The sequence below is a fragment of the Sinocyclocheilus rhinocerous genome, unplaced genomic scaffold (genome assembly GCF_001515625.1).
Source record: "Sinocyclocheilus rhinocerous isolate Xijiao unplaced genomic scaffold, SAMN03320098_v1.1 scaffold1426, whole genome shotgun sequence".
Lineage (NCBI taxonomy): Eukaryota > Metazoa > Chordata > Actinopteri > Cypriniformes > Cyprinidae > Sinocyclocheilus > Sinocyclocheilus rhinocerous.
In genome coordinates this window covers 607782-633581 of record NW_015630392.1, presented here as the reverse complement: position 1 = coordinate 633581, position 25800 = coordinate 607782, and the positions used below count along the sequence as shown (strand labels likewise).

The following is a 25800-nucleotide window of genomic DNA, read 5'->3' as shown; positions in this document are numbered from 1 at the left end:
TCTCACGCTTGAGGTATTCGGCTAATCACAACGCACTGGATAGCTGGCTAATCAGAGCACACCTCGCTTTTCAGACCGATTAGTTTTGTAAAAATCGACGCGTTTCAAAAAGGCGGGGCATAGAGGAGAAACAATAATGTACAGTATGTGGAAAATAATGTGTTTTTTTAACTTTAAACCGCATAAACACATTTCATTACACCAAATACACAAAATAATGTTCTTTTTAGCAGCATCATATGACCCCTTTAAAAAATAATAATACCCATATTTTTGAGTGACTCTTTGAAATGGTTGTATAATATGCTAAAAGACTCAAACACATTTCAAATTTTGTTCTTTTTTTACACAGAATTCGAAAACGCAAGGGCGGCGTTTTCAGATTTAAACCACTCTGGGACCCGGTTTAAAAAAATATCGGTTTCACTCTCCCAAAACGCCAGATCCGTGTGGACGAAACGCCTATGCGATACAAAATTTATGCGTATACAGTCTCCGCATGGACGGGGCCTAAATTGTACCCAGCATACTGGCATTTCTTAAAGATGTGCATTTTACAGCTTCAAAACTGATAAGGAACATATAAATAAGCATACTTGTTTATTTATGGTCTACGTTCTCTCTCTATCTCTTTATCTATGTTTATGTTTGTGTATGCGTATACAATAAAGCTTTATACAAACTGATAAGAACGACACTGGATGAGAACCTTCCAGCTGAAAACTTTAAGGAAACATAAGGCCAAGATACGAAAGGTTAAACAGAAATAGGAAAACATTTTCAGAGATATATTCAGTGCAGAATGACAAAATCACTGCATAAAGACAGCAAAATATGCAGAAATTATGGGTAGTTTCGCTACCACTACACCTTCATCACCCTAAAGAAAGAGGTAAAACAGGATGTGACATCATCAAATAAGCCTCAGTCCTCTCTGAATTAAGTCAATCTGGTCGTTAACACCAGAACTCCGCTGATTACACTAATAAATGAGAGGAATGCAAACAGCCCCCGATGAAAGCGTTTTTGTTCAGTTCCGAGAGGATTATAGAAAAAGAAAAGAGGTGACATACACCAAATGAATGCAAGAACAAACACACTGCGACTCCACTCCTGATGCTGAGGGCCCAAAACAACAAGAAACAAGGAAGAAGAGCATGTGTGCATTCGTCAGGGTGTGTTAGTGGTGATGGAGAGACCAGTGGTGGGATGTGGGGCGGTGTGGGGGGGGGGGGTTCATGATGATAAGGGAAAAATTCAGACTGGTCAAAGTTTCCCTTTTGCCAATCGTGCTCGTGATAAAGGCAGCGCCTGCTCCAGTACTGATAGAAAGCCTATCTCTCTCCTGCTCCCCCCTCTTTCTTTCTTTCTCTCTCGCTCTCCCCCTCTTCCTCATTCTCCTGGCAGTTAGTTTCCGAGGGGGGAAAAAAGCCTATCGAGCTCACATCGCCAGCGCTGTCATCAAGCGGCAACCGCACAGCAATTAATATCACTCCAATTACTGTTAAAAGGACAGGCTGGAACAGGGCGATAATAAACACATCCTTGACGTGAAAAATTAAAACACACACATACACACGGGGAGACACACATATTTAGGCGATTTCTAAATATTCGAGATAAAGAAAATGCCTTGCATATTGAATCATGTCATACTCTACTAGATCCCCACTATGGCTATAAGCTGTACTGCTGAGCTGCATGGTTCTGAGAGAAAAAGATGGGGAAAAATGATAGAAAAAGCTGTTTTACGTTATCCAGGCTGATATTAAAGATTCCCAGTTTGTTTTTACAGCGAGTACAGTAAAGTCTTAAAGTTCTAAGTATGTCTTAGAATTTATACAACCGGTTTGAGGGCAAGAATACAACACACAAAACATCCTAGAGGTTGATGCATACTTATTATCATATTTTTGCAATTTTAAGTCTTTAACAGGGTGACTGGCGTCGAGGAACAACTAGGAACGTTGTTGCGAAGAATGAGGCCCACTAATGTCCTCAATCTGTGCTGAAAACCTGTTTAAACTAGCCTAAGCCATTCTTTGCTCAATTAAATTACTCTAATCTAAGCTGGTCTTCAGCTGGTTTACTGGTTTCCCTGACTAAAGTGGCCAAAACACATCTAAAACCAGCAACAGACCAGGTAAGACCAGCAAATCGCCTTAGGCTGGTCTAAGATGTTTTTTTGTTTTTTTTTTCCAGTAGGAATGGCCATGGTTATAATTATATTATATTATATTATATGATATTATATTATATATCATTAATATTTCCATGTATACAGACATATATAATAATTCAAATTCTGTCCTGAACATTTAAGCGACAAGAATAACCTGCATGTTCTCTTGTTTTGTTAGCTGCTTTGTACCACAAATAGAGAAAATAAAGTGATCAATGGTAAAACAGCTTAGTATGAATTCATTTGCACTGGTTATCTTACAGCAATCAGGGCTGGCTGGCTGAGAGAAACACAAGTCCCAACTCTAACAGAGACTATTACTACATTTCTGAGACATTGTGTGGTCAATAAATGCACTGGAATTTTTTTTTACACTAACAGTCAAGTATTTAGATGATAACTTTGTGATCTGACCCTGCAGTTAAACCATTGTTTGATGAGGCTCCATTGGATACATATTGAAAGTTTATCTGAACTGGCTGAATTCTCAGACGTGCCACAAGTGTGATGTCACAGGATTGTGGTAAACCATTGCATCACTGAGAAAAAGTGACTAAAGGGCCCGATATCTGCAGGCTTATTGGCTCACTGACGCTGATGAGATTAACCCCTTAGGTATAGAAATTTGGTACCGAACGACGAGACGTTTTTCGATACTCGATGGTATCGAGGCAATTCGGTCGGTGCCTAAAAAGTATCGAACTCGATACCCAGCCCTACTCACAGCAAAGTTCTTTTTCGTTCTTCGTTTAGGGGTAAAACAAAGTTCGAATACGTAAGCAGCGATATACTGTTAGCGAACATCCCGACGCCGCCCACACTGCCGAAAGCATCGTTTAGATGAATATGTAAATATGGGCTGCACGCTTTCCTCTCCGTAACAAAATAAACACAATAAAAATTAGAAAACAGCATGCATTTTATAAAATAAAAAGCATGAGAAAAGCGTCTGATCATTGCAACATGGGTATGTTAAGAGTATAAGCTCTACAAAGTAGCACTCCAGTAAAGTCACGTCATGTATATTTATGGCATTTTATTCAATAGATTGCTTAAAACTAGGCAGCTTTACAGTATCAAACATGAAAAACAGTGTCAGTGTCTCATTTAATCAGAAGCACAACTTCACTTTTTACTATAAAAAAAAAAGCGGTTCTCCAGTGTATTCATGTTTTCACTCATGGAGATCTTACCTCGACTGACTCAACAGATGAAACGAGCCAGAAAAGAGTTCTGCATGAAAGAAGACGGGGCCTCAGCACACACCTCCTATTACGTTATCACAGACCAATGGTAGTACAAGGTGTTTTGCAGCTGGAGCAAACTTTTCAGGAGAGTTCGCTTTGGCAAGCCGTTTCGAACTCCCAAAACAAAAACAAAACAAACTTCATTTTGGCATGATTTTGTTTGATATGATGTCACATCAGTTTGTTCTTCGATTTTGTTTGAAGTATATCAGGGCCTTAATTGTTGGGAAGTGTACAGTAGGTTCACAAAAGAGATACGACAATGACAGTACTTACTACAAAAGTTTACAGGCAGTTCAGACTGACTCATTTCTGTTTCAAATGTGAAGCTTGATAAAGTCATGGCCGCCAAGCTGACAGTATGAGTATGGCTGGCCCTTCCTGAGAAGCCAGTGACTCATGCATCAGCTAAACACTCCAGGGACAGATAGAGACTGACCTGGGCCGTTCCACTGGGGTTCCCCTTCCCCATCTGCCCCTTCCTCCTCCTCATCTTCTGCACAGTGTTTCGTTCCTTTCTCATCTTCCCCACCCTCATCCAGCACCGAAATGGACTCGTGCGTTCTTGGCTCTGTGGAAAGCCGATGAAAATAATACATCAAAAATCACACATATTTCTTCGTCCTGTTCTGAAATGTTTATGTTTGTGCAATTTAATTCTGTGCTATATTATCTGAAGAACTTGTTCTGATCGGTCAATCACAGCATTCTGAAGACAAAAGTTTTTGTAAAATGACAAGTAAAATAAATAAAATATTTAGTTATTTGTTAAGTCGACATGAAATAAATGGAATAATCAATTAGTCATTATTGCAAATTAACCTACTTCAGAGTGATCAGAATGATCATTATATTTGTTATAATCATTATGTTATATGCTATTATCATATAATACTACAAATCTGTTCAAAAGTTGGGGGCCGGTAAGTTTTTTTTTTTTTTTAAAGAACTGTCTTATTGCTGACCAAGGCTGCACTTATTTGATCAAAAATACAATAAAACAGAAATACTGTTAAATATAATTACAATTTAAAAATAACTGTTTTCTATTTTAATATATTTCTAAATATACATTTTTCCTGTGATGGCAAAGCTGAATTTTCAGAAGCCATTACTCCAGTTGCTCAAGAAACATTTCTTATTATTATCCATGTTAAAATTAGTTTGATCAATGCATCCTTGCTGAATTTATTTCAATAATTTAATAAGTATTTTATAAGTATTATAAGTATTAATTTCTTTCAAAACAAAAACGTTATTGTCCCAAAGCTTTTGAATGGTAGTGTATATTTTTATGTCATATAATATGAAATAATATAACATTTTAAACATCAATATTTTTATTTTTAATTGTTATTTATTAAATTTACTTTAGCACTTTTAGCATATAATGATTAATAATTTTTGGATCCTGAGTGTGATCTTTTTTCATGTTTTATGTTGAACAGTTCTCTTATTCTCAACAAGTGCGGTGGTCTTGCTCTGATGATCAAAGGTGGCTGAAAAAGAGGCCTGTGTCATTCAGCAATACACCCGAGCCCTTTTGATTTACCAAGCGAGAACTGGAAACCCCTGCCAACAGACGGCCAGCGTCTTCATTTTATTAAGGCCAATCTTTTTCATCAGTGTGAAAGACAGTACAGATCTCCCACACACTGATGCCAATGATTAGTTATTCTCTTTGATCAAAGCGATCACCTTGCTGATAGCAGTCTCTCTCTCTTTCGGTTGGTTGAGTGCCACTGTTGCATTTATACGAGTAAACTGATATGACTTCTTGTCCTCTTCTCTCCCACACTCCACTTTTTTCCTTCTCCCCTTCCCCAACTCCCTCCCCTTCACCCCACCTCGATTACAGCTCATCTGTGGTGCACAAAGGGCATGTTTACCCTTGCATTCCCGTGGCGATATACAGCGATAGCTGCCGATCGATACCAGCCATAAATGTCCGTCTGCGTGACACAGGTCAGAGCTGCTGTTATTAATGCAACAGGTTGAAGATTAGATCTTCATCATCAAATAAATCACACATGCACACGCCCTTCTCGTCAACCCCGACATTTCCACCCAGACCCAACCGTCATTCTCAGCCCATCCCGGTGCATGCCGTCCCGTGACGAGCCTCCCTCCCTGCCTAAGAAGCCCTATTATATTCAGCTATAAATCACATTGAATGGCACATTGATTTTATCCTGCAGCGCTCAGCGTGGGGAGAGGAGCTGGAGCCACAGTTATTGCATTTAATATTATCAATATAATCTCCCATATCATCTGAGCAGAGACAGCAGGTATCAGGAAAAGAGGGTGGGGTGGATGGGTGCTGCCACCATCCTGGCTCCTCGACAGTCTCTTTAGTCTACCAGCACATGCAAACACACACATACTGACACACACACACACACAGACCATGTCCCCAACCCAACAACCTCCTTTCATCTGATAACAGCGACTTCCTTTGTCACACCTGGAGGGCAAAGTCACCCAACTTGCTCCATTCTTTCTGGCTGGCCTCATTTTTTAGAGTCAATTTTGTGTAAGTTCTTTCTCCCAAACAGATCATCGTGGCAGGGTCAAGTTCTTTTCTTGTACGTTATGAAGGGCTCAACTGTATCATCTCTGAGTCCAACATGGCGCCCAAAGTGGGGCTAGCTAAGATGTTTCCATCCAGTTAACTATTTCAGCCTCGGCAAAACCATAAGCCGGATCAGGCCCGCGATCAAACCTCCTCACTGGGTTTGAGATAACAAAAGGTGTTCTGGAACACGGTGCCATCTTTACTTAAGGTTTATCAGCTTCTCTGCTGATATGGACGAGGAGGAGTTCATCAGATCTTTCTTCGGATTGCTTCAAACTGACCCTTTCACATGGAAACCAGCAGCCGCTCTGGCATTAACGATTATTACAAGGTGGTATTTTCGTTTATATTTATGTTTTACAGGTGGTTATCGGCACTGTGTGTCCTGTGACTGGTTGAGTGTTTTTCTGAAGCAGTTATCAGTTGGTTATCGCCTGTCTCTTTCTCTCCCAGATGGTGGATAAGGGAGCTTGCCTTTATTAGCCACTGCTGGCCTGATAAAGACTGTAAATTTCCTACTGTAAATATATTAAAACTGAATTTTTGATTAGTAATATGCATTTAAGAACTTCATTTGGACAACTTTAAAGGCGATTTTCTCAGTATTTTTTTATTTATTTGCACCCTCAGATTCCACATTTTCAAATAGTTGTATCTCGGCCAAATATTGTCCTATCCTAACAAAGCTTATTTATTCAGCCTTCAGATGATGTATAAATCTCAATTTCGAAAAATTGACCCTTATGACTGGTTTTGTGGTCCAGGGTCACATATGTCTAAATGCACAAACAAAACAGAGCAATCTCTAAACTAGTCACGATTAGCACCTGACAGAATTCCCATGCGTTTATCAAAAGCAGCCAACGAACCGGCTCTTATCTACTCAGTCCCCAATTTCACAAGAACAGGAATTTTCCAGATTAAAAAAAAAAAGAGGGAAAAACAGAAATCTTAACTAAAAATGTGACTTAAATATCTTAGAACTGGAAAAACAGACAGAAAATGCAACAAGGAAACCATATACATTAATGTCTGAACAAACTGAATAATTTTACCTCATTACCTAATTTTTCTATGTCTATAACACTTCCAGAAACTAAACCAGGTATTAAAACAATCTAATTTTAAGTTATGATGGACTCTCTTCAGAGGAAAGCTTTCTGCCTCATCCAGTGTGTGTTTCCTTTTCATCAACAGCTATTTCATAAATGATTAGTTCTGTCATTATTTACACTCTTCTCTCAGTCCAAAACATTTCCATAAAACATAAAAAAATATATTTTAGAAGAATCTTAGGCTGCTTTTTCAAACAATGACAATTCATAGTGACCACATCAAGCTCCAAAAAGGACTTTAAAAAACTAGTGTAAAACTATAAAAACATCATATTAATAAACATTTTACTGTTAAAAGAAAAAGAAATAAAAAAATAGCATAAAAATACTATAATGACTCACATTGCACACTATATTCCAAGTTTACTGAAAACTCTGTAACTCTCAAGTCAAATATGGAAGCTTTAGATGCATGGTGCCAGGCTGGACAGTGGCATCAAATGTCAATGGCATGTCCATTGTCATTTATTAGAAAACTACAGTGGATTTTCAGTGAAGAATTTCAGTCTGTACTTCAAAGAAGCTATCATATGACTCCAGAATTTCATGAAGGGTGCTTTGATGGTTTTTTTGGTCCTTTTTGGAGCTTGATGTATAGAAAAAAGGAGTATGAAGATGCTTAAAAAAATTTCCTTTTGTGTTCCACCCAAAAAAAAAAAAAAACCACACAAGGCAAGTAAGTTTAGAACAATATGAGAGTGAGTACATTTTAATTGTATCCTTTAACCATCCCTTTAAGTCACATGACAAAACAAACCCATTTTACGGAAAATCAGACGTGAGCGAGATGTGTAATACTGTTATCAATAGACATCAGTGTTAAAACTGTTTCATCACAAAACAGTACAGGTTACGTCAGACCATAAACACACTGTTGGGAACATTTGGGCTTCTGATGCTTTTCATACAACAGTCGGTTTAGCATGCGCCATTTCACCTTCGTTATAAAGTGGTGTAAATGAAGGTGGACTTGAACCGTCACACTCTGCAGAGTCCTCCTGGTCTGAAGCTCCGCCCTCCTCTCCTGACATGCTTACATCATCAGATGGATCCTCACCTTCATTAAGATCCCCAATAGAGCCTGCAGAGAAAAACAGAGAGAGAGAGAGGGGTCATAAAGAGAAGAACGATATAAAATAAAGGCCTTTTAAAAGATCCCATATCATGCCAAAGCCTCAAATGAGAGGCTTCAGATAATACGAATATATCCTGTTAATGTCTTACAGGAAGTAGGGTGCTCTGTAAATAAAAAGTGATAAAGTACATGATTAAGAAAGAAAATTCTGATTCATTTCAAATCTTCTTGCTACAACCCTTTTACAGCTTTAATTGGTTGGAAATCCCAGAGCTTCAGACCACAAGGAAGTAAATGCACACGTTGTGTGTGTGTTCTAATCACTGGACAGGGTGATTAACTCATTTGTATAACTCAATACATTCCCAGTTGGTAGCAGTTGAACAAAAAAAACCTACATTTTCCAACCATGATGAGATAACCAACCGTTGGTGTTTAAAAACACATTTAATTAGCTGATCTTAAAAAAAAAACCTTTCCAGGAGGTTAAGTTTGGTGATAAAACTACTTGTGTAAAACATTATTTATTTTTTTTTTACATAAAATCAGTTTTAAATTAATTTATTTTAGAGAGAACAAGCTATACAATAAAAAGAGCTCTCTAAGAATATTATAATGCAATATGTAGACGAGGGCTGCTGTAGTGGACACCACAGTGCTTTGCATGCTAATTCAACCGTCGCCGGCCATATTGTTATTCTAATGAGGTTTAAGATGAGCAAAACTACTGTGTTGAGAAGAAGCACATAAATTCACCAAAGCACATTCTCAGTGCGCTTAATTCAACCAGGACACCCACTATTTTACGCATCGGCATCTAAAGCAAAATTACCAGGGGTTGGAAAATCGGATTTTACCACAGTTTTTGGTAAATTAATCTTCATTAAGTTGTGATGAACAGAGAGGGGATTGTTCGGAGCTAAAGCCGTGACTGGAGGCGTATATATTTACACTTCCTAGAACAAAGAGGCCTATAATCTATACAAAGCACACAACAATACCCGTGAATAAAGAGCCTTGTAGAAAAAGGCAAAGGCAATTTTTCTAATTCTGTTAATTTCACTTCCAAAGCAATTAAAACGAGGCGGAGATAATACTTAGAAACAATCGCTCCCTGACAAAGTGTTTCTGTCTTTGTAAATGAAACATCTTTAGGCTAATTTCGACTTCCACGCCTGCATGGTTCACTGTAATTTCAGATAAAATTAACACTTAGATTTGGACCTCAGTAATAAAAGACGTGAGAGAGAAAAGTATAAAAGATCGATCCCATATGCCATATTTTTAGAATGTAGTGCAGGCCTTGCTAGATCTAATTTTCTATATCTGTGGCGACATTTTCATACAATTAATTTTCCTTTAATCATAATTGTACAAAGGGGCTCCTCTGTTTAAAATTCCAATTACATTTCGTGTTTAAATGTAAGTCTGAATTATGATTTTCTTTCCCATTACTGCTCTGGTTAAATGAATAAATCGCCGCATCACTGCTTTCTGACATCAAATGGCGCGGAAAAAGTTTCTGCTCACCCTCTTCATCTTATACGACGAATAATATGTATCTTTCACAGAACTGAACACAGAAAAAGGATCATCTACATTGGCAAAATGTCAGCAGACAACTTTATTTGCCATAAATTTAATGAAAAAAAAAAAAAGAGGAAAAAAATCTGGCACTCAAGAACATTTAGAACTGGGAGCGCTTTTTGATATATACAGCGAGATAAATATCGGAGATTGCACTGAAATATAATTTAAACCTGCAAAAATAATAATTAAATGTAATGATGTAAAACAAATTATAAAATTGTTTAATTAAAAAAATGCTTACTTTCTGCTTTCTGTCCATGTTTAAGGACTAAACCTTAAATTGTAAAAGCCCCTATTTTGTCCATTATGATGAACTGAAAGAAATACACTTTTGAGTTCTAACTGGCACTCGAACAGGCAGAACAAAGTGAGAAAGCTGATGAAGGCGGAGGAGATAGAGCTTTATTAAGCGGCCCCGTCCACATCAAACCAGTGCGCTTAGCGGCAGTGATTAAACTAGGAGACAACACATCAAACCTGAGCCCTGATTAAACGAACAAACTTCCTCACCCTCACGTTAATCACCACATTACCAAACAGCCCAAACACAGCGGAAAAAAAGAACACCACTTGTATCGGGAAATCAGGGACTTGTGAAGAAAGATACTTCTAGGAGAACTGGGAGCCTTTGGTATGAGTCTGTGTGTGTGTGTGTGTGAGTGTTCAGGACAGTATTGTGGTACCTGACTTATAATTTCAAGCACAAGTGGCTACACACATTGATCAGAGCCAAGGGCATTAAAACACTCTTAGTAATATTAATTAGATGGATACTGGGGTTAGACCGGATCCCGGTGGGCTCTTGAAAACACAGAATCACGCATAAATCAAAAGGAGACTTCACAAATGTATCATTTAAAACTGATCTCAGAACTGAAACAGCTGATGAGAAGACCGATCAGTTTATATACAGACAGGTAAAAGGAGCTATTGATCTGCCCGCTGAAAATGTGCTGAAATGACTGATGAGCCAGTCGAGCGCTGAGACAGAGATCTGGCTGGATGGGACTCGTGTCACCAGCATTGCTGGAGCCGTAGATAAGCTGGGAGTCTCAGGGCTTGCGCAGCACTGGCAGGACCTCTGCGGACACGCTGACGTACAGGAGTGGACTCTCACTTGCTTTGCCAAGACTCGCGACATCTCTGTTTCTGCTAACACAGCATGCGGTGTGAAAAGAGGTAGTGAATAGCACTCTTGTGTTCATTCAGTAAAACTTCAGGCACAGGGCATAAGTGTCTCATCACTGACAAGACACCATTTACAATTAGAAGCAGGCACTTAGACAACGGATTAAAGTGAGGCAGCGATGCAATATTATTAATCATTGTACTAAATTAACAGCTTCCACTGTGGAGTCTCTAGGACCCACAGTATCAACTGTTAGATTAACTAATTTTAAAGGAATATTTGTGCTTTTATACATGTTGTGTCGTTATTTACACAGTCATACATTTACAATTGAAGGCTACAGAGCAAGCTTGCCACAAAAACTCATTTTTTTGTACGTGGGTGCTATCTATTAAATATTTAAAGATGTCCAGTAGTGTGACATGTGCTATGTTCCATCTAAAATTATTGTGACAGCATTTTGCTGATTATTTTTGCTGAATTATTATGCATGCAATTTTTTACCTCATACATGGAATATTTGTTGTCACAATGCAGAACAATTAAAAAAATAATAATAATAAAAGACAGACAGTCACAGTTCTTGTTCTGTGCAATCCAAAAATGAGACGTTTGGATTAATTTTCATGCTGCTCTTATACATATAATGAAAGTGGATAAAAGCATCATAAAAGAATCTAAATGCCCTATGCGCTATATTCTACATTTATTGAGGCCGTACATTAGTTTTATGTGAAAAACAGACCGATATTTAAATCGTACTCAAAATATTGCCTAACAGTAATGGTCACCATTACCTTTTGTGAAGCTTGGATATTCTTCTGTAAATAACTCCTTTTACAATAAACGGATGGAAGTCAGACAGGTTTCGAAAGACATGAAGTTAAGTAAACAATATCTGTAACATTTTTTAAAAATCTGAACTAAAATTTAAAAGAGAGAGAGAGGCTTGTAAATAAAACACTGCCAGAACCACAGTATACTTACACGATACCTTTTGTATTTGCCAAAGCATGAACATAAAGAGTAAGATCAAAGAAGAATAATTAATCAAAAACTCTTAAGACAGAGCACGAACACAGAACAAATAATATAGTTATACTTGACGAGGCTTGTTAATAATGAAATAAAAACGGGCCTGACAGATCCTCGCTGTGGATTTGTCAGCAGGTTGTCAAACATCAAACAGCCGGGGGCCCAGGACACTGCAAAGAGGCAGGTTTTAAAGACATCCCTCGATTTCCTTATCTTTTTCTCTCACTCTACGCTTCCTTCTTTGCTTTTTACATCCCTCCATCACGTTACTGTCTCTACCTCTTCTCTGCCTCTCTCTCGCCTTGCAAGCTCTTTCCTTTCCCCATTACTCTCTCCTTTCTTTCACTCTTCATCTCTCTCTCTCTCTGACTGGGAGCGTCACTCTGTGTGGATAGCTGCGAGCCGTTCCCGGTTATCGCCTCCTGCAGACTCTACCGGTCTGATCTGTCTCCTCTTCATTAAGCAAATACGCCGACGTGGAAATGAAAACATAATAGCTATTTGATTTCCAGTGAGATATTTTGCATATTGGTTCGGAGCTGATAGTGGAATTTCATCAAGTCGTTTTTTTTTCCCTCCATGCTTTAAAAACTGAATTACTGAGCTGGGCGGCAGGATTTCTTTACATTGCTGGGAAGAGGGAAGGAAAACAAAAACTGAAACGGCAGCAGCAGTTCTCCAGGAAGACTACTTAAACGATTAAATATCCCCCATTCCCCTTTTTCTCTTTTTGATAACATGGAGGGAAAATTTAAAGAATTCACAGTGCTTTAGGTTCAACTATACTAATCAGAGATAGAGAGAAGAAAATTAACTCCTTAATGAGCAGGAGCTGTCTGCCAGATAATGGTCAAGGAGAGGTGATAGGGCTGGAGACTGAAAGAGAGAGGAATAATGGAGGAATAAAAACAGAGAGATGGATTCACCGAACAAGGGAGAAATCAGATTTTATCCCTCCTCTAGAAATTGTTCTTTGTGTCCACAGAGGGCAGGTGCGATTGTCGGCAATGATATCTCTAAGGTTACAAGCCAGTCGGGTCGCGATAGAGATGAATGGTGCATCTGAGGGTATTTCTCATGCCTCTTTGAGAGAAAAACTACCTCTGCAAGTACAGATCAACAAACCTGCTCTCATCCAATTTATCAGAGCCTTCCTGTAGAGGAAAAAAAGCTCAACCAAAATACTACTGACATCTATTTTCACTTGCACTTAATATACAGTCTTACTATTTCTGTCATAACACATATATAAACTTTATTTTCAGGGGGAAAAAAATAATATTTCAAGTTATTACATAAGATTGTGGTTCTCACATTAAAAATTTCACATTCACATAGATGAAAGGAGTGAAAAGTCAATTTCCATGACTTTTCCGTTATTGAACGATTTAAACAAATCCTTTAATAGAGATTTTGCTCACAAAGAGGAATTTTCACCCAATTTTAGAGCCGAGTATAAATCTATTCACTATAGAAATTAGCATGACTTCTTATGATCGTATATAAAATTTATATGGCTGCAGTGTTTTGAAATGTCAATTTATATTGACATTTCCTGGAAGAGGTGAGAAGGCACATTTTCTCTTTAGAAACGACGCTAAACACCCTACGATGGGCACTTCACCATACACACGTCTTGCACCAAGCCACATCTCTGCTTTACTCCTCCAACCTTCCTCCCATCGCTAGAACAGCAGAAATAGACTAAACAGATCATACGTGCAAGTAAACGAACTCATATCTGAGCATGTGTGCCTGTGTTTGTTTGCCGAGTGAGAAAGATAGGAAAAAGTGTGTGAGTATTTATGTAAGAGAATGACTGAAAAAGAATAGCTAAAAGTGAATGAGAGAAACAGACGAGTGAACGGAAAAGCATGTGATGCAGAGGAACCTTTTCTGTTACAAAGGAAACTTTTCTTCTGAAGGTTAGAATAGATGTTGAAAGTCTGTAAAAGAGTGTGTGCAATATGTGAAATGCGCATTGCTAAGATTGAATGTGTGTGTGCCTCTCAATAGCCTTGCAAGTTGTTCATGGGGAAAGACAGATACGGATGGATGAAATAAGTAGTTGATTCAGCCGCCCCTTCTCCCTGCGAATCTTGGATGGTGGGAAAGTTGAAATCTGCAGCTATTTTCTATCTTTTATCAGGCAGCTTATCTCCTGGCTCTTGTCTGCGTGCCTGGCTTCGATAGTCCAGGGTCTCCACTCTGGCTGCCTGGCAACTTCACTCCCCCCAGTTCAATTTCTCCTCCTCTCTCCTTGCGCCACGCTCACCCCACCTTACTCAAGTGCAGGAGGAGCGAAGCAGAAAATTTCTGTTTACGATTAAACGCGGAAATGTTCTCAAAAATTGAGGAACAGACAAAGATGTTACAAAGGCTAGATAGAAGCTGACTACCAAAACTGCAGGTCTGTGTACTTTTGTGTCCATTCATTTTTCGCTTTTTAACTCAGAAATGAAATACGGAAAATGTTTTTGTTTTTTTTCAAATTATTCAAAATTCGTATTTCATTACAAATCATAAAAAATTATACAAAGCTAGGGTGAGCGATATCACGATTTTTGACCGTGGATGATTCAAATGTCTCCACGATCTGTTTTTAAGGAAATATCGTAGTATCGTGTTACAGCGCACATTCTATCAACTGCAGTTCTGGCGCCTCCGTACAACAATACTGTACAACACGACATACATTCACATTAAATGTAAGCAGTAGAGTTACGCTCACGGGACATTGCACTTATTCGCAATCACAAAAGTACATTATTTGCATGTGCTTTAAAGCCTTGTCGGTTAAATATTTAATTCGCGTCCTGACATGCGCACACACACTGAAAAGCCTGTCAAACAGTGCCTGATTACTGGACTAAGTTATCTTTTGTGTCTGATAGCACTAATACTGTCAAAAACACACAAGGTTTACATATAATCACAGTTGTTTATATAAGTTTACATATAATCACAAAGTGAAAGTAAATGGTTGAGAGGAAAACTGATGCGTGCTTGTATATTAGATGCATGCAATGACAGCAGACTATAGTACTAAACATGCTGCCACTTGTCATTAAAGGGATAGTTCACCCAAAACTTAAAATTCTGTAATTATTTACTCACTCTCATGTTGTCCCAAACCTGTATTAATTTCTTTCTTGTGCTGGGTTGATATTAATTAATCGACTGCAATTAATCTTCATTGTGATGAAACCGATTCTTAAATTCCAAAATCGACTTTTTAGTCTATGCTGTTTTCTGTTGATGCGTGAACAAAACGTCACCAAGCATTATTTGTAGTGCATCTCCCATCCAGTTATAGTTTAAATTAAATTCATTTAATTTAATGAAATAAATTTAACTTAATTTCATTTTCATTTATGCCTACCACTGTAGCCGACTCAGTTCAAGCAGCAGTGTGGATGAACCATTTAAATGTGTATATTCAAACAACAAATTGTTATTGTAAAAAGTTGAATACCCAGCCGTAAGTAAAATGTTGGGTATAAAGCCCAAAGTAAACTTTTGACGCAAAATGCCTTCGTGTTATTGCTGTCTCCAGTAGTTTGTTGTCATTGTTGCTGTTCAGTCTTATCAATTTCTTTTTGGCAGCGAAACAACGGGCTGATGCAGTGTTGTCACTATTTGGGCAAACTAATTATATAAGATGATGCAATTTACGTTGCACACTGTATGCGTACCTTTGTGTATGTGTAAAAACCAAAGCATACTTTGGGCTTTAATGTACTGATAATTAGTTCAATGCCACCAATACAGATAAAAATAGTTCTGTAATTAAAAATTTTACCCATATTGTGTTTGTTCTGTGTGGTGTTATGCTTATTTTCATATCACTTATTAGCTCAACAAGATTAACAACTAACAACAGTTAACAGTAGGCAGCTCACTAGGTTTAGAACAGAGCTAGAGAGATGAAGAGTGTGAAACTGTGATATCAGCATAATAAGAATCTGATAAGCATATGGACTCCACATTATCATGCTTATTTATCTGACATACATTTTAACAGTTCTTTTGTATGAAGTACCCCTACTTCTCCACCTCCCCACCACCCAAATGGAGGTTCAGATCAATACACAAATGTACATATGTATGTTTAGCTAAAGAGTCTCTAAGCCGCATCAAGCTCTCGGTCTATTCAAGAGGTCAGGGCAGCAGCTGCCAGGACGCATCTAATGGAATAATGAGCATCAGTGCAAACAGAGCTGTGGGGTTACTCAGGGGTCACAACCTGTTAACACACATACAAGCGTAATACAGGCAGGCACACATACTGCCCTGTATATATTTGCTTACGTTCATGTTTTAGCTGAAGACTGTTTCCAAATTCTGCATTAAACACAAGCTTTATCTTGACTTGTATGTCAGCCAAAGAAAAAAAAAAGTGTTAACACTTATGCACTTACAATACAAGTCTATAGGTCAATATAAGCATTAAATAAAAATAAATTAAATTAAACTGCCCTATAGACTTTTATTCTCAAGTGCACTTCTTCGAACACATGGAAAATACAGTTCACCTGACAATGAAAATTTTAGCATCATATACAATTATATATATACAAATTATATATATATTTATATATATCTATATAAAATTTGTATATGATGCATATTGTGTGTGTATATATATATATATATATATATATACATATACACATACACAATATGCATCATATACAAATTATATCATTATAGTAATTATATTATATATATTATATATATTATATATTATAATCATTTGCAAAAACTGAACTCAGAAATCACTTTTTTTTTTATTGCGCATTCCAAGTAACATCACTCAAACTGCAGTTGTTGTTTTTTTATTAAGTAATAATAACTTAAACACATACAGGTAATTTACAAAATTAAAGTTCATTAAAAGTAATGTATGTGTTTACTGTATGTATATATATATATATATATATATATATATAATTTGAGGGTGAGTGGATGTTTACAGTAGATGACAGAATTTTAATTTTGGGTGAACTATCCTTTTTAAGGAGGTCTAAAGTCAAAAGATATTGATGTTAATGACACTGACCTCATCAAATACTGAACAAGGTAAAAAAGACTCTTGTAGTACTGGCGAACAGCCTCTCAAAGATATTGTTGCATTTGTTATCAGACCCTAACTTGATTGATATGAGCTGTCCTTGGATAAGCCTGAGGCAATATTCAGACACATTCTTTTCCCATGAAAACTTCTTCAATTAAAGCAGCATTGCCAACAAAAGAAACAAGCTCAGATTAAACAAATATCAAAAGTATACATTAATATCAGATGCTATACTCCAAGACACTTTGCATGTTTGCACATACTCAACTCTTGTGTGTGTGTGTGTGTGTGTTTTATACTAAGTGTGAATGTTGAAAGAGTAGAGAGAGGATGAAAGCGATCCCTCTTAAGACTCATCTTTACCCAGAACGCTTCTGAGACTCTTCAGAAGAAAAGGAAGAGGCAGCCATTGCGACGGCATGTGTAGGAGACACCTCTCATGCTCCTCTCCCTCCCTCTTTTCACCATTCCATCATGCCTTTCACTTTCTGCTCTGACAGAACACAGCAGAGCCATCGTCATCCCCCTACTAGAGATGATTCTCACTCTTCACACACATTCACAAACACACAGACACAGACATGCGCACGGCCTTCACCGTTTATCCAGACTCTGACCCTGAGATCTGAGCTTCAAGAAGACAAAGGGTTGTGCAGATCGTCCAGCTCCCCCGTACAGACACATCCCCAGCTGTGCCAGTCCAGACTAAAGACTAAACATGCTAGATCACACAAACACTCTGCGGATGTGCCGACTGAGGCACAAGACCACAAGATGCCCCAAAGAAGAGCAGCAGAGGGTGGTGACTAAAGCAGCCAGAAAGAAAGTATGTTACAGATGTTTAAAGTTAAAAAGAATTGCCATTTACAACATTTTACTTCTATAATTGATGAATTTGTGAACAACAATTATTTGGATTGTGAAAGGTGGTAGTTCTATACTAGGATGAGGCCATACAACAGCCTGCAGAGTTTAAATGTTGTCAATACAAAAGGAAAGGTGTTTCACCTTTACTCGATTTTGATCAAATATTTGAAGATTTGTAACAGTGTGCAGTGCACAGAATAAGAATACGAATGTGAAGAATATGAATAAGAAATACTCATTAAGAAAGTAAACAGAATTTCATGTTATAATATAATACAATGCACAGCCATTTTTGGTGTGCACAGCAGTTAGGGGCCTATTATTGAAAAAGAGGGGACAGAGGGGACAATATGGACATTGCGAAAATATGCACATAAAAAAAATACGCTACCATTCAAACGTTTGGTGTCAGTAAGATTCTTTTTAAATACGTTAATACTTTTATTTGGCAAGGATGCATTAAATTGATCAAAAGTGACAGTAAAAACATGTATAATGTATAATGACACAAAAGATTTCCATTTCAAATATATGCTGTTCATCAATAAAATTATCATCAAAGAACCTGGATATTAAGCAGCACAACTGTTTTCAACACTGATAATAATAAGAAATGTTTCTTGAGCAGCAAATCAGCATATTAGAATGATTTCTGAAGAATCATGTGACACTGAAGACTGGAGTAATGATGCTGAACATATGCTACTACAGAAATAAATTACATTTTAAAATATATTAAAACAGTTATTTTAAATTGTAATATTATTTCACTTTCATTATAGTTTGTGAGCATGAGAGACGTCTTTCAAAAACATTTAAAAAAAAATCTTACACCCAAACTTTTGAATGGTAGTGCACATTTAAACTTATGTTAAGTGTTCTCTATAGGAATATTCTGGTAGTGTGAGTGGGTGTATGTAAATTTATTTTTGTACTCCTTGTCAGGAGGCAGATAAAAGCCCTTTATGGCTCTTATATGATTGTTATGACTTAAATCACCATAAAAGCACATAAAAACAGACAACACCGTGAGCTACTGAGTGAGCTGATGCAGACGGACAGAGGTTATACACACACATACTAAAATACTTCATCGGCCAGAACTGCTTCTAAACCATTCGCTCCTCTCACTTATGTCATGTAAACCATTAATGATTATTTGCTGGTTTAAACATTTTCTTAATATGAGATGCACATGAGGGACATCAAATGAAATGGTACCACCATTGCAAGCTTGCAGAAAAAAAGAATCTGAGAAAAGTGTTTGTTGGAAGTGTTTGGTTACCAACATTCATACCAACAGTCACACAGGTTTGGAACGACATGAGGGTGAGTAAATTATGACAGAATTTTCATTTTTGGGTGAATGATCCTTTTAAAATAAAGCACCACCTACGTCCATTCAAACCCGTTGCAAAGGAACCTCATCTGAAGGAATTCACAAGCCAGACAAAAGACTTCAGTTCACATGCATTCGCATTATTCAGCTGTGGTCAGATGTACATGTACCTATGTGCCACATCTGAGGTACAAGCACACAAAAACGTATCTGCAGGATAGTAGAGAGGGAAAGAGGCAGGATTTGCGGTTGAAATGTTATCTTTCACCATTGTCGCACAGGCACAAAATTAAAAAATAAATAAAAATACAGCGATGTGTGAGGGTGCCAGAGATAAGTATGGAGAACGTAGGGTGGGGGTAGATGAATGTTAAATATAAACCAGCTCACAGCTGGCAGCAGGAAAGAAAGGGGGTATTTTCAAGAGGAAGGGCATCACTAGAGCCCTCAGTGCCTCTGATAACATCCATGTTGAGAGAGAGAGAGCAGTACAGAAGGGGGAAGAAGAGATGGGGGAGACGAGGGAACACAGCCCGGGAAAGATACGTACAGAGATGCCGTTTGCAAAAGGAAGTATCACCACCCCTCGAATGCAAAAGTCACAATGGGATTTCTGATGGGAAAAATGTGTTCTTTTCAGATGAGAGGAAGATAGAGAGAGCACAGCCAAATGTCAAAGATGATAAATGAAAGAGTGCACGGAAACACCAGCATACTCTGATGTCTAAGTCGTGAACAAACAGAACATGTCTGTTTGCTCTCTTTAACAAAACCATTCAACGATAAAAGTTATACAAAAAGAACAGCAAAGAGATTCACAGATTTAAAGGGAAAGTTTGAATTAAAAATGAACGTGTTGTCATGATTTCTAACCCATAAATAAGTTGTTAAAGATCTGAATGAATTTCCTTGAGATGAAAAATAGCATAGAAACTTTCCAAGCAATTACAAAAAAATGGGAACTAGAGCTTTGAAGATTCAAAGAGGACACAAAATCATTTAAATATTAAACAAAAGCAGTGCAAACCATTATATATAATGGTTTGCACTGCTTTTATTTAATATTTAAATCAAGTATTTTGAAGTCTATAAAAGTCTATGAAAAGCTCCTGAAGTCTATTGAAAGCTACATGACAGCTTTGCATGACAAACAGACAAAAAAAAAAAAAGTCTATATTCACAAATCAGTTACAACTGTTTCACTGAGTCAGTGACTCATGGACAAATGGGCTTAAATGGACTCATTTAAGGACTCAAACAAACAACGAATTCACTAATCATTCCAATTAATGACTAATTTACTTCCATTATAGTTAAAAGAGTGCTCACACTGTTTAAAAATTCACTTTTTGCACTAAATGGAAGAAAAATCTGACACCGTGTCCTAACTACACTAACCAGCCAAACAGAACAACAACATATAAACCATGACAATGACAATCTCAGGTACTGATTATGTGTTTTATTCAAATGTTAAAAGTGTCTAATGTGAGTTTAAATATAATTTTTATGACATTTATAGCCATACTGAAAGCAACAATAGTTTACCTCAGATCTTGAAAATAAATTAAAGCAAACAAGTACGTTAAGACTGTGAACTCAATGCGAACCAACAAAGGTATTCCATAACAAAGATGGTATCAGTCACTCAATATTTACTTTTAATAATGTTAAAAAGGTTTAATATTAGATGATTAGATGATAAACTTGTTAATTTCATTGGGAGTGCAGAGCACTTCTGCGCTTCTGAATGGCTGTGATATTTGAGTGATTCTGTCATGTAGTGTCTGGTGTGGACAGCCAAATTGCTTGTCGCTGTAATCTAGTCGCATTGTGTCTTCTTAGGACGCGGTGATACAGTTTTGACACGTTGAGTAAGTAAAGACAGGACCTTCTCCTCTAGTGAGCTGTTAACAGTTACAACTGGACTGAATCATTGATTCATGAACAAATCATTCAGAATGGTTTTGTGATCTGGATCAATTGATTCATCAAAAAAATCTGACAAAAACAACCAACTTATTCACCAATCAGCCCTAGTGTACTTTTCATTATATTAAAATGAATGTCCACAGTGTTCACTTTCAGTACTCATTGGTACTCGAAAAAAATAAAATAAATAAAATAACAGGAGAGTTTCAAAGTGGCTTATTGGAGCACTAGTTTGCAAACTTTTTCCTACCACATTACAAGCTAATTACATGGTTGTTGTCAGCATTAAAATGTATAATTGGTGCTTTTTGCAGTGCACATTTTGTTTGTGAAGGATGAAAATAACAGTACGTTTTCGTCAGTTATTTTACCTTCGGATCGCTGCATTTCTTACAGATTTCTGCTTGTATCAAGGCTAGCTAAATATGTTATGTATGTGAATTGTTGCTAAATATGCAGTTATATTATGGGACGTTGGCATGAATTGCACTCGTGGCGGAGCGGTAGTGGAGCGCTCTTGGAGCGAGTGAAAACCACGACGCTCCGACTTTTAAAAAATCCGCTCCTCCCTCCATTCAAAGTTACACCGCTCCACTCTGCGCTCCGCTCACATACTCTGGTACTCATTGTGACACTCATTGTGGCAGTAGAAGGAACAAACAAATTCCTTGAGAACTATAACTTCCCGCTCATGTCCATTGCTGTCATCATAGCCTTCACATTCTTTCTGATTTGAGTGATCCATCTGTATCAAGGCTAGCTAAATATGTTTATCATGTGAATTGTTGCTAAATATGCAGTTATATTATGGGACGTTGGCATGAATTGCACTCAAAACTAGGTTGCTGTTGGAAGAGGTGTTAGTGAGGCCAGCAGGGGGTGCTCACCCTGTGGTCTGCATGGGTCCTAACGCCCCAGTATAGTGACGGGGACACTATACTGTCAAAAAAGCACCATCTTTCGGATGAGACGTTAAACCGAGGTCCTGACTCTCTGTGGTCATTAAAATCCCATGGCACTTCTCCTGAAGAGTAGGGGTGTCCTGGCCACCTTGGCTCTATGACTCTCTCTCCTCTCCACCTGTAGCTGGTGTGTGGTGAGCGCACTGGTGCCGTAGTCCTGTGGTTGCCGTCGCATCATCCAAGTGGATGCTGCACACTGCTGGTGGTTGAGGAGAGACCCCCCCACATGATTGTAAAGAGCTTTGGGTTACAACAATACACAATAAAGCACTATATAAATGCATCATTCATTCATTCATTCATTCATTCATTGGAAGAAAAAGACACAAGCAGAGAGTAAATAATGACCGGATCCTCATTTTTTGGGTGAACTACTGCTTAAACATTATGTTTGCGGATGCACGTACACAAACACCTACCATTAATTAGCGTCGTTATCTCCACAGCCTCACTAAATCTAATTACAACTGGTTTGTCATTAACCGCAAATGATGGTAAGGAAACATTAATGAGAGCGACTCGCTTCAGAAGAACACTGGTAAACCAACTAAATGAAACAGCCACTTTAGTTTGGGACAGTAGTTCAGTGGTTACAAAGCCAGTTCAGTGGCTCTTAGCAGGGGAGCTGAACGCCTTGTCACCAGCGAACAGGATTCTGTTGTCAGGATGTTAGGTATTGGTTTCATGACAATTATACTAATACAGCAAATATTTGATGATGACTTACACAAACTAATAAAGGTTGCACCATTAGCGTGAAACATTAATGGTATCTTCACTAGGTCTTGTCATAAATCAAAGCGAGTACAGCTCTCAACAACTCTCTAGCTAGCATAGCCGCTATTTATCAGTAGTATTAAGCACAATTTGTGAATTAGCTGGGTTAACGGACATTACAGAAAGCCGAGGCCCGTCTCGTCCTATGTGTGCCAGGATGAGGTGTGTCTGCGTGTGTATGTGGATGACTGTAGATAATTTTAATATCAGGCTGGTGTGGATTGCTGATAGTGTTTTAAGGCAGGGCCCTGTGGACTGAGCACTGGTAGTACCTATCTGTAATTAGTAACCATTCTCTATCGCTGATAAGATAAACTCACCCTGACCTTTTACATTTGGTCGCCATGGTAACGGGCCCTCTACCCCCCTCTTGATATTATTTTAGTGATTAAACAGCAAATAGCAGGGAGATGGAAGAAACCGATAGGGATGATTAATAATGGTGTTTGGTTGAAGTGAATGTATGTGAGCGTGTGCGTGAGGGGGGCCGCCGGTGTCAGAGAGGAGTGTGAATAGACTTGGCTTGGCTTTTTTGTGGTGAATAATGGAAATTTAAGATGAGGCAATAGGAAATAAAAGCATGGGGTGAGAGCGATAGATGTCTCGTTTCTTTCTTTTCCCTTTTTTTCGACGAAACACTTTCATAGGGAAGAGAATATTAATGCGTCTGTCTCTTTCCTCCCAGCCCAGCCAAGCCCTTTACCCACAATCCCCTCATTCTCATCATTCAATTCTTAAGACTTATCGCTGTTCTGATTAATAAGAACTCCTGCACTTCAGTACCCCACTGACTGTAATAGTTTTTCCTATTAATGTGAGAACATGCCACAATCCACAACAGCGGTCCAGTATGAAATTCGTTCCACATGATAACTAGATTTTGGAAACATTTGCATGACGACGGTAGGATGAGGGCATCAAATTCCTTTCTAAAGACTTCAAAAACATTAAATATGAATGCAACGATATAAACAGTCTGGCCGATACTGATAAGCCAGTAGTTATTTTCTTGTTATGACCTAGAACCGATAAATGGCTGATATTAAAATGTTGTAATTAGAATAAATTAATAATATAAAAATATGATACAAGTGAATTTGGGATCATTATATATTATAATTAATATATAAGGTATGTATAAAAATCTATAATAATTTTGAGAGTTGCTTATATACTGACAAATAACAATATATATATATATATATATATATATAATATTTACATTACATTTTTTTTACTTTAACATAGGGCATCCCTAATTCAAGCATTTATAATATATATATATATATATAAAATCATTTTGTTTGTTTTGTGGTAAAAGATTATGCAAATAATCAAGACAAATATCATAATTGAATTCTAATTTATTTTCTGGTCAGTTAAAAGATACTGATCAACAATGAACTTTATGAAAAGGAAAAAAAAAATTGCTTATATATCAACAGATTTTAAAAAATCATAATATATAATTTATACATGTGTTTCTAAATATACATACTTTATGAAAAGGATTTTTAAAAAATGCTTTCCAGGCCCTGAAATTTAACAGAAACAACAACAAAGTAATAGAACAAACATATTACTTCATATATTGTCCACACTGAAACCAGTATATACACTTCAGTTTCAAGGCAGGGCCGAGGCTTCTCTCAGCAACCTCTGAGAGTGCATTTGCATAAAAAGGAAAGAGCAACCGTGCATGCAAACCGGGCCCAGTTGACTGAAAGGTCATGGGGCGAACAAGAGCAGGGCTTGACAGCTCGTATCAGGCTGATCTCTGTTCTGATAGGCACTAAGGGACACCTTCCCAAACTACGGCCAGGGGAGAGCTCATAGACCTCACACGAACTCTGACAATCTGACGACACTGCTGTAGATTCATACGATAACATGCATTCCGTCGGACACAAGCCTGTGTGACTACACGGACATCTCTTCAACCACTGACCTGAGCAGCTCTCTGGAATGTGGCTGTCATCAAGGATTTTGGGCAATCTGATGAAGGTTAGCCATTTCCGAGATATTTCAGAGATAGACTTCCCACCATATCTGCAGAAAGGAATGCCTGGCCTCTCCGAACGGATAATGGATCCCATACTTTTTCAAGTGATTTGAGATCTGACAGAAGAACATCCATGTTCAAATGAAGATCCCCAATAAATCCAGCACTTTACAAAAATGACAGAAACAGACACCTGTATTGAACACTTTTAGACTAAATTGGGATTTCTTACTGCAGTGCTAGAGTAAGCATTCTTAAAACAGGGCCACAGGACACACACACACACACACCTGCACTGTAAGTCTGCTCTATTGCTTCAGTAAGCGAATTAGCCTCAGCAATGGCTGAGGAGGCAATAAGGCGACAAAAAAAAAGGGATAATCTTTTATCTCACATCCCTCCCCACTGATTTTTATAGTCCATATCACTTCCCTGACAGTTGATGTTCCACTTTTCTTTTTCATTATTTATTTATCTATTTTTGCTTTGTGTGAATTCAGCTAAAATACTTCTAAAGCCCTTAATGGTGCTATCGGGAGCCGGGATCTGCTGCCATGCGCTGCTTTTCATTGGAGATATTTGCCGGGCTGACCCTAAAGAAACGGGGCATTATCAAATGTCTAACGAGACTGACACGGCCAATTATTGACAAATTATTCCTTCAGAGCGCGCCTGACTCCCTTGATGATCGCGTAGTCCCCCCTCTGTCCTCTGGGCCCGGGGACTGACTCCTATCAGATTCCATTAAACGCTCTGCACTTCCGAGAACAAAGCTACCCGTGCCCTGCGTCACATTAGCTTCCATTATACGCTCATGAACTTTGTCATGATCACAATGGTATACCCGTCTTTTAAGAGCTTTTAAGACTGAGAATTCCTTTCTATTTATCGGGAGA

At 37.9% G+C, this 25800-nt stretch overlaps 1 protein-coding gene across 1 annotated transcript in view; it reads right to left on the bottom strand.

The window, feature by feature from the left end:
• LOC107740319 (zinc finger protein ZFPM1-like) overlaps nt 1-25800 on the bottom strand; it is an 87693-nt gene that overhangs the window by 37166 nt on the left and 24727 nt on the right. The window contains exons 2-3 of the mRNA XM_016552722.1: nt 8057-8200; nt 3869-4000 (exon numbers count right to left, since the gene is read on the bottom strand). Coding sequence (XP_016408208.1) covers nt 3869-4000; nt 8057-8200 — 276 coding nt within the window. The remainder of the gene's footprint in view (nt 1-3868; nt 4001-8056; nt 8201-25800) is intronic.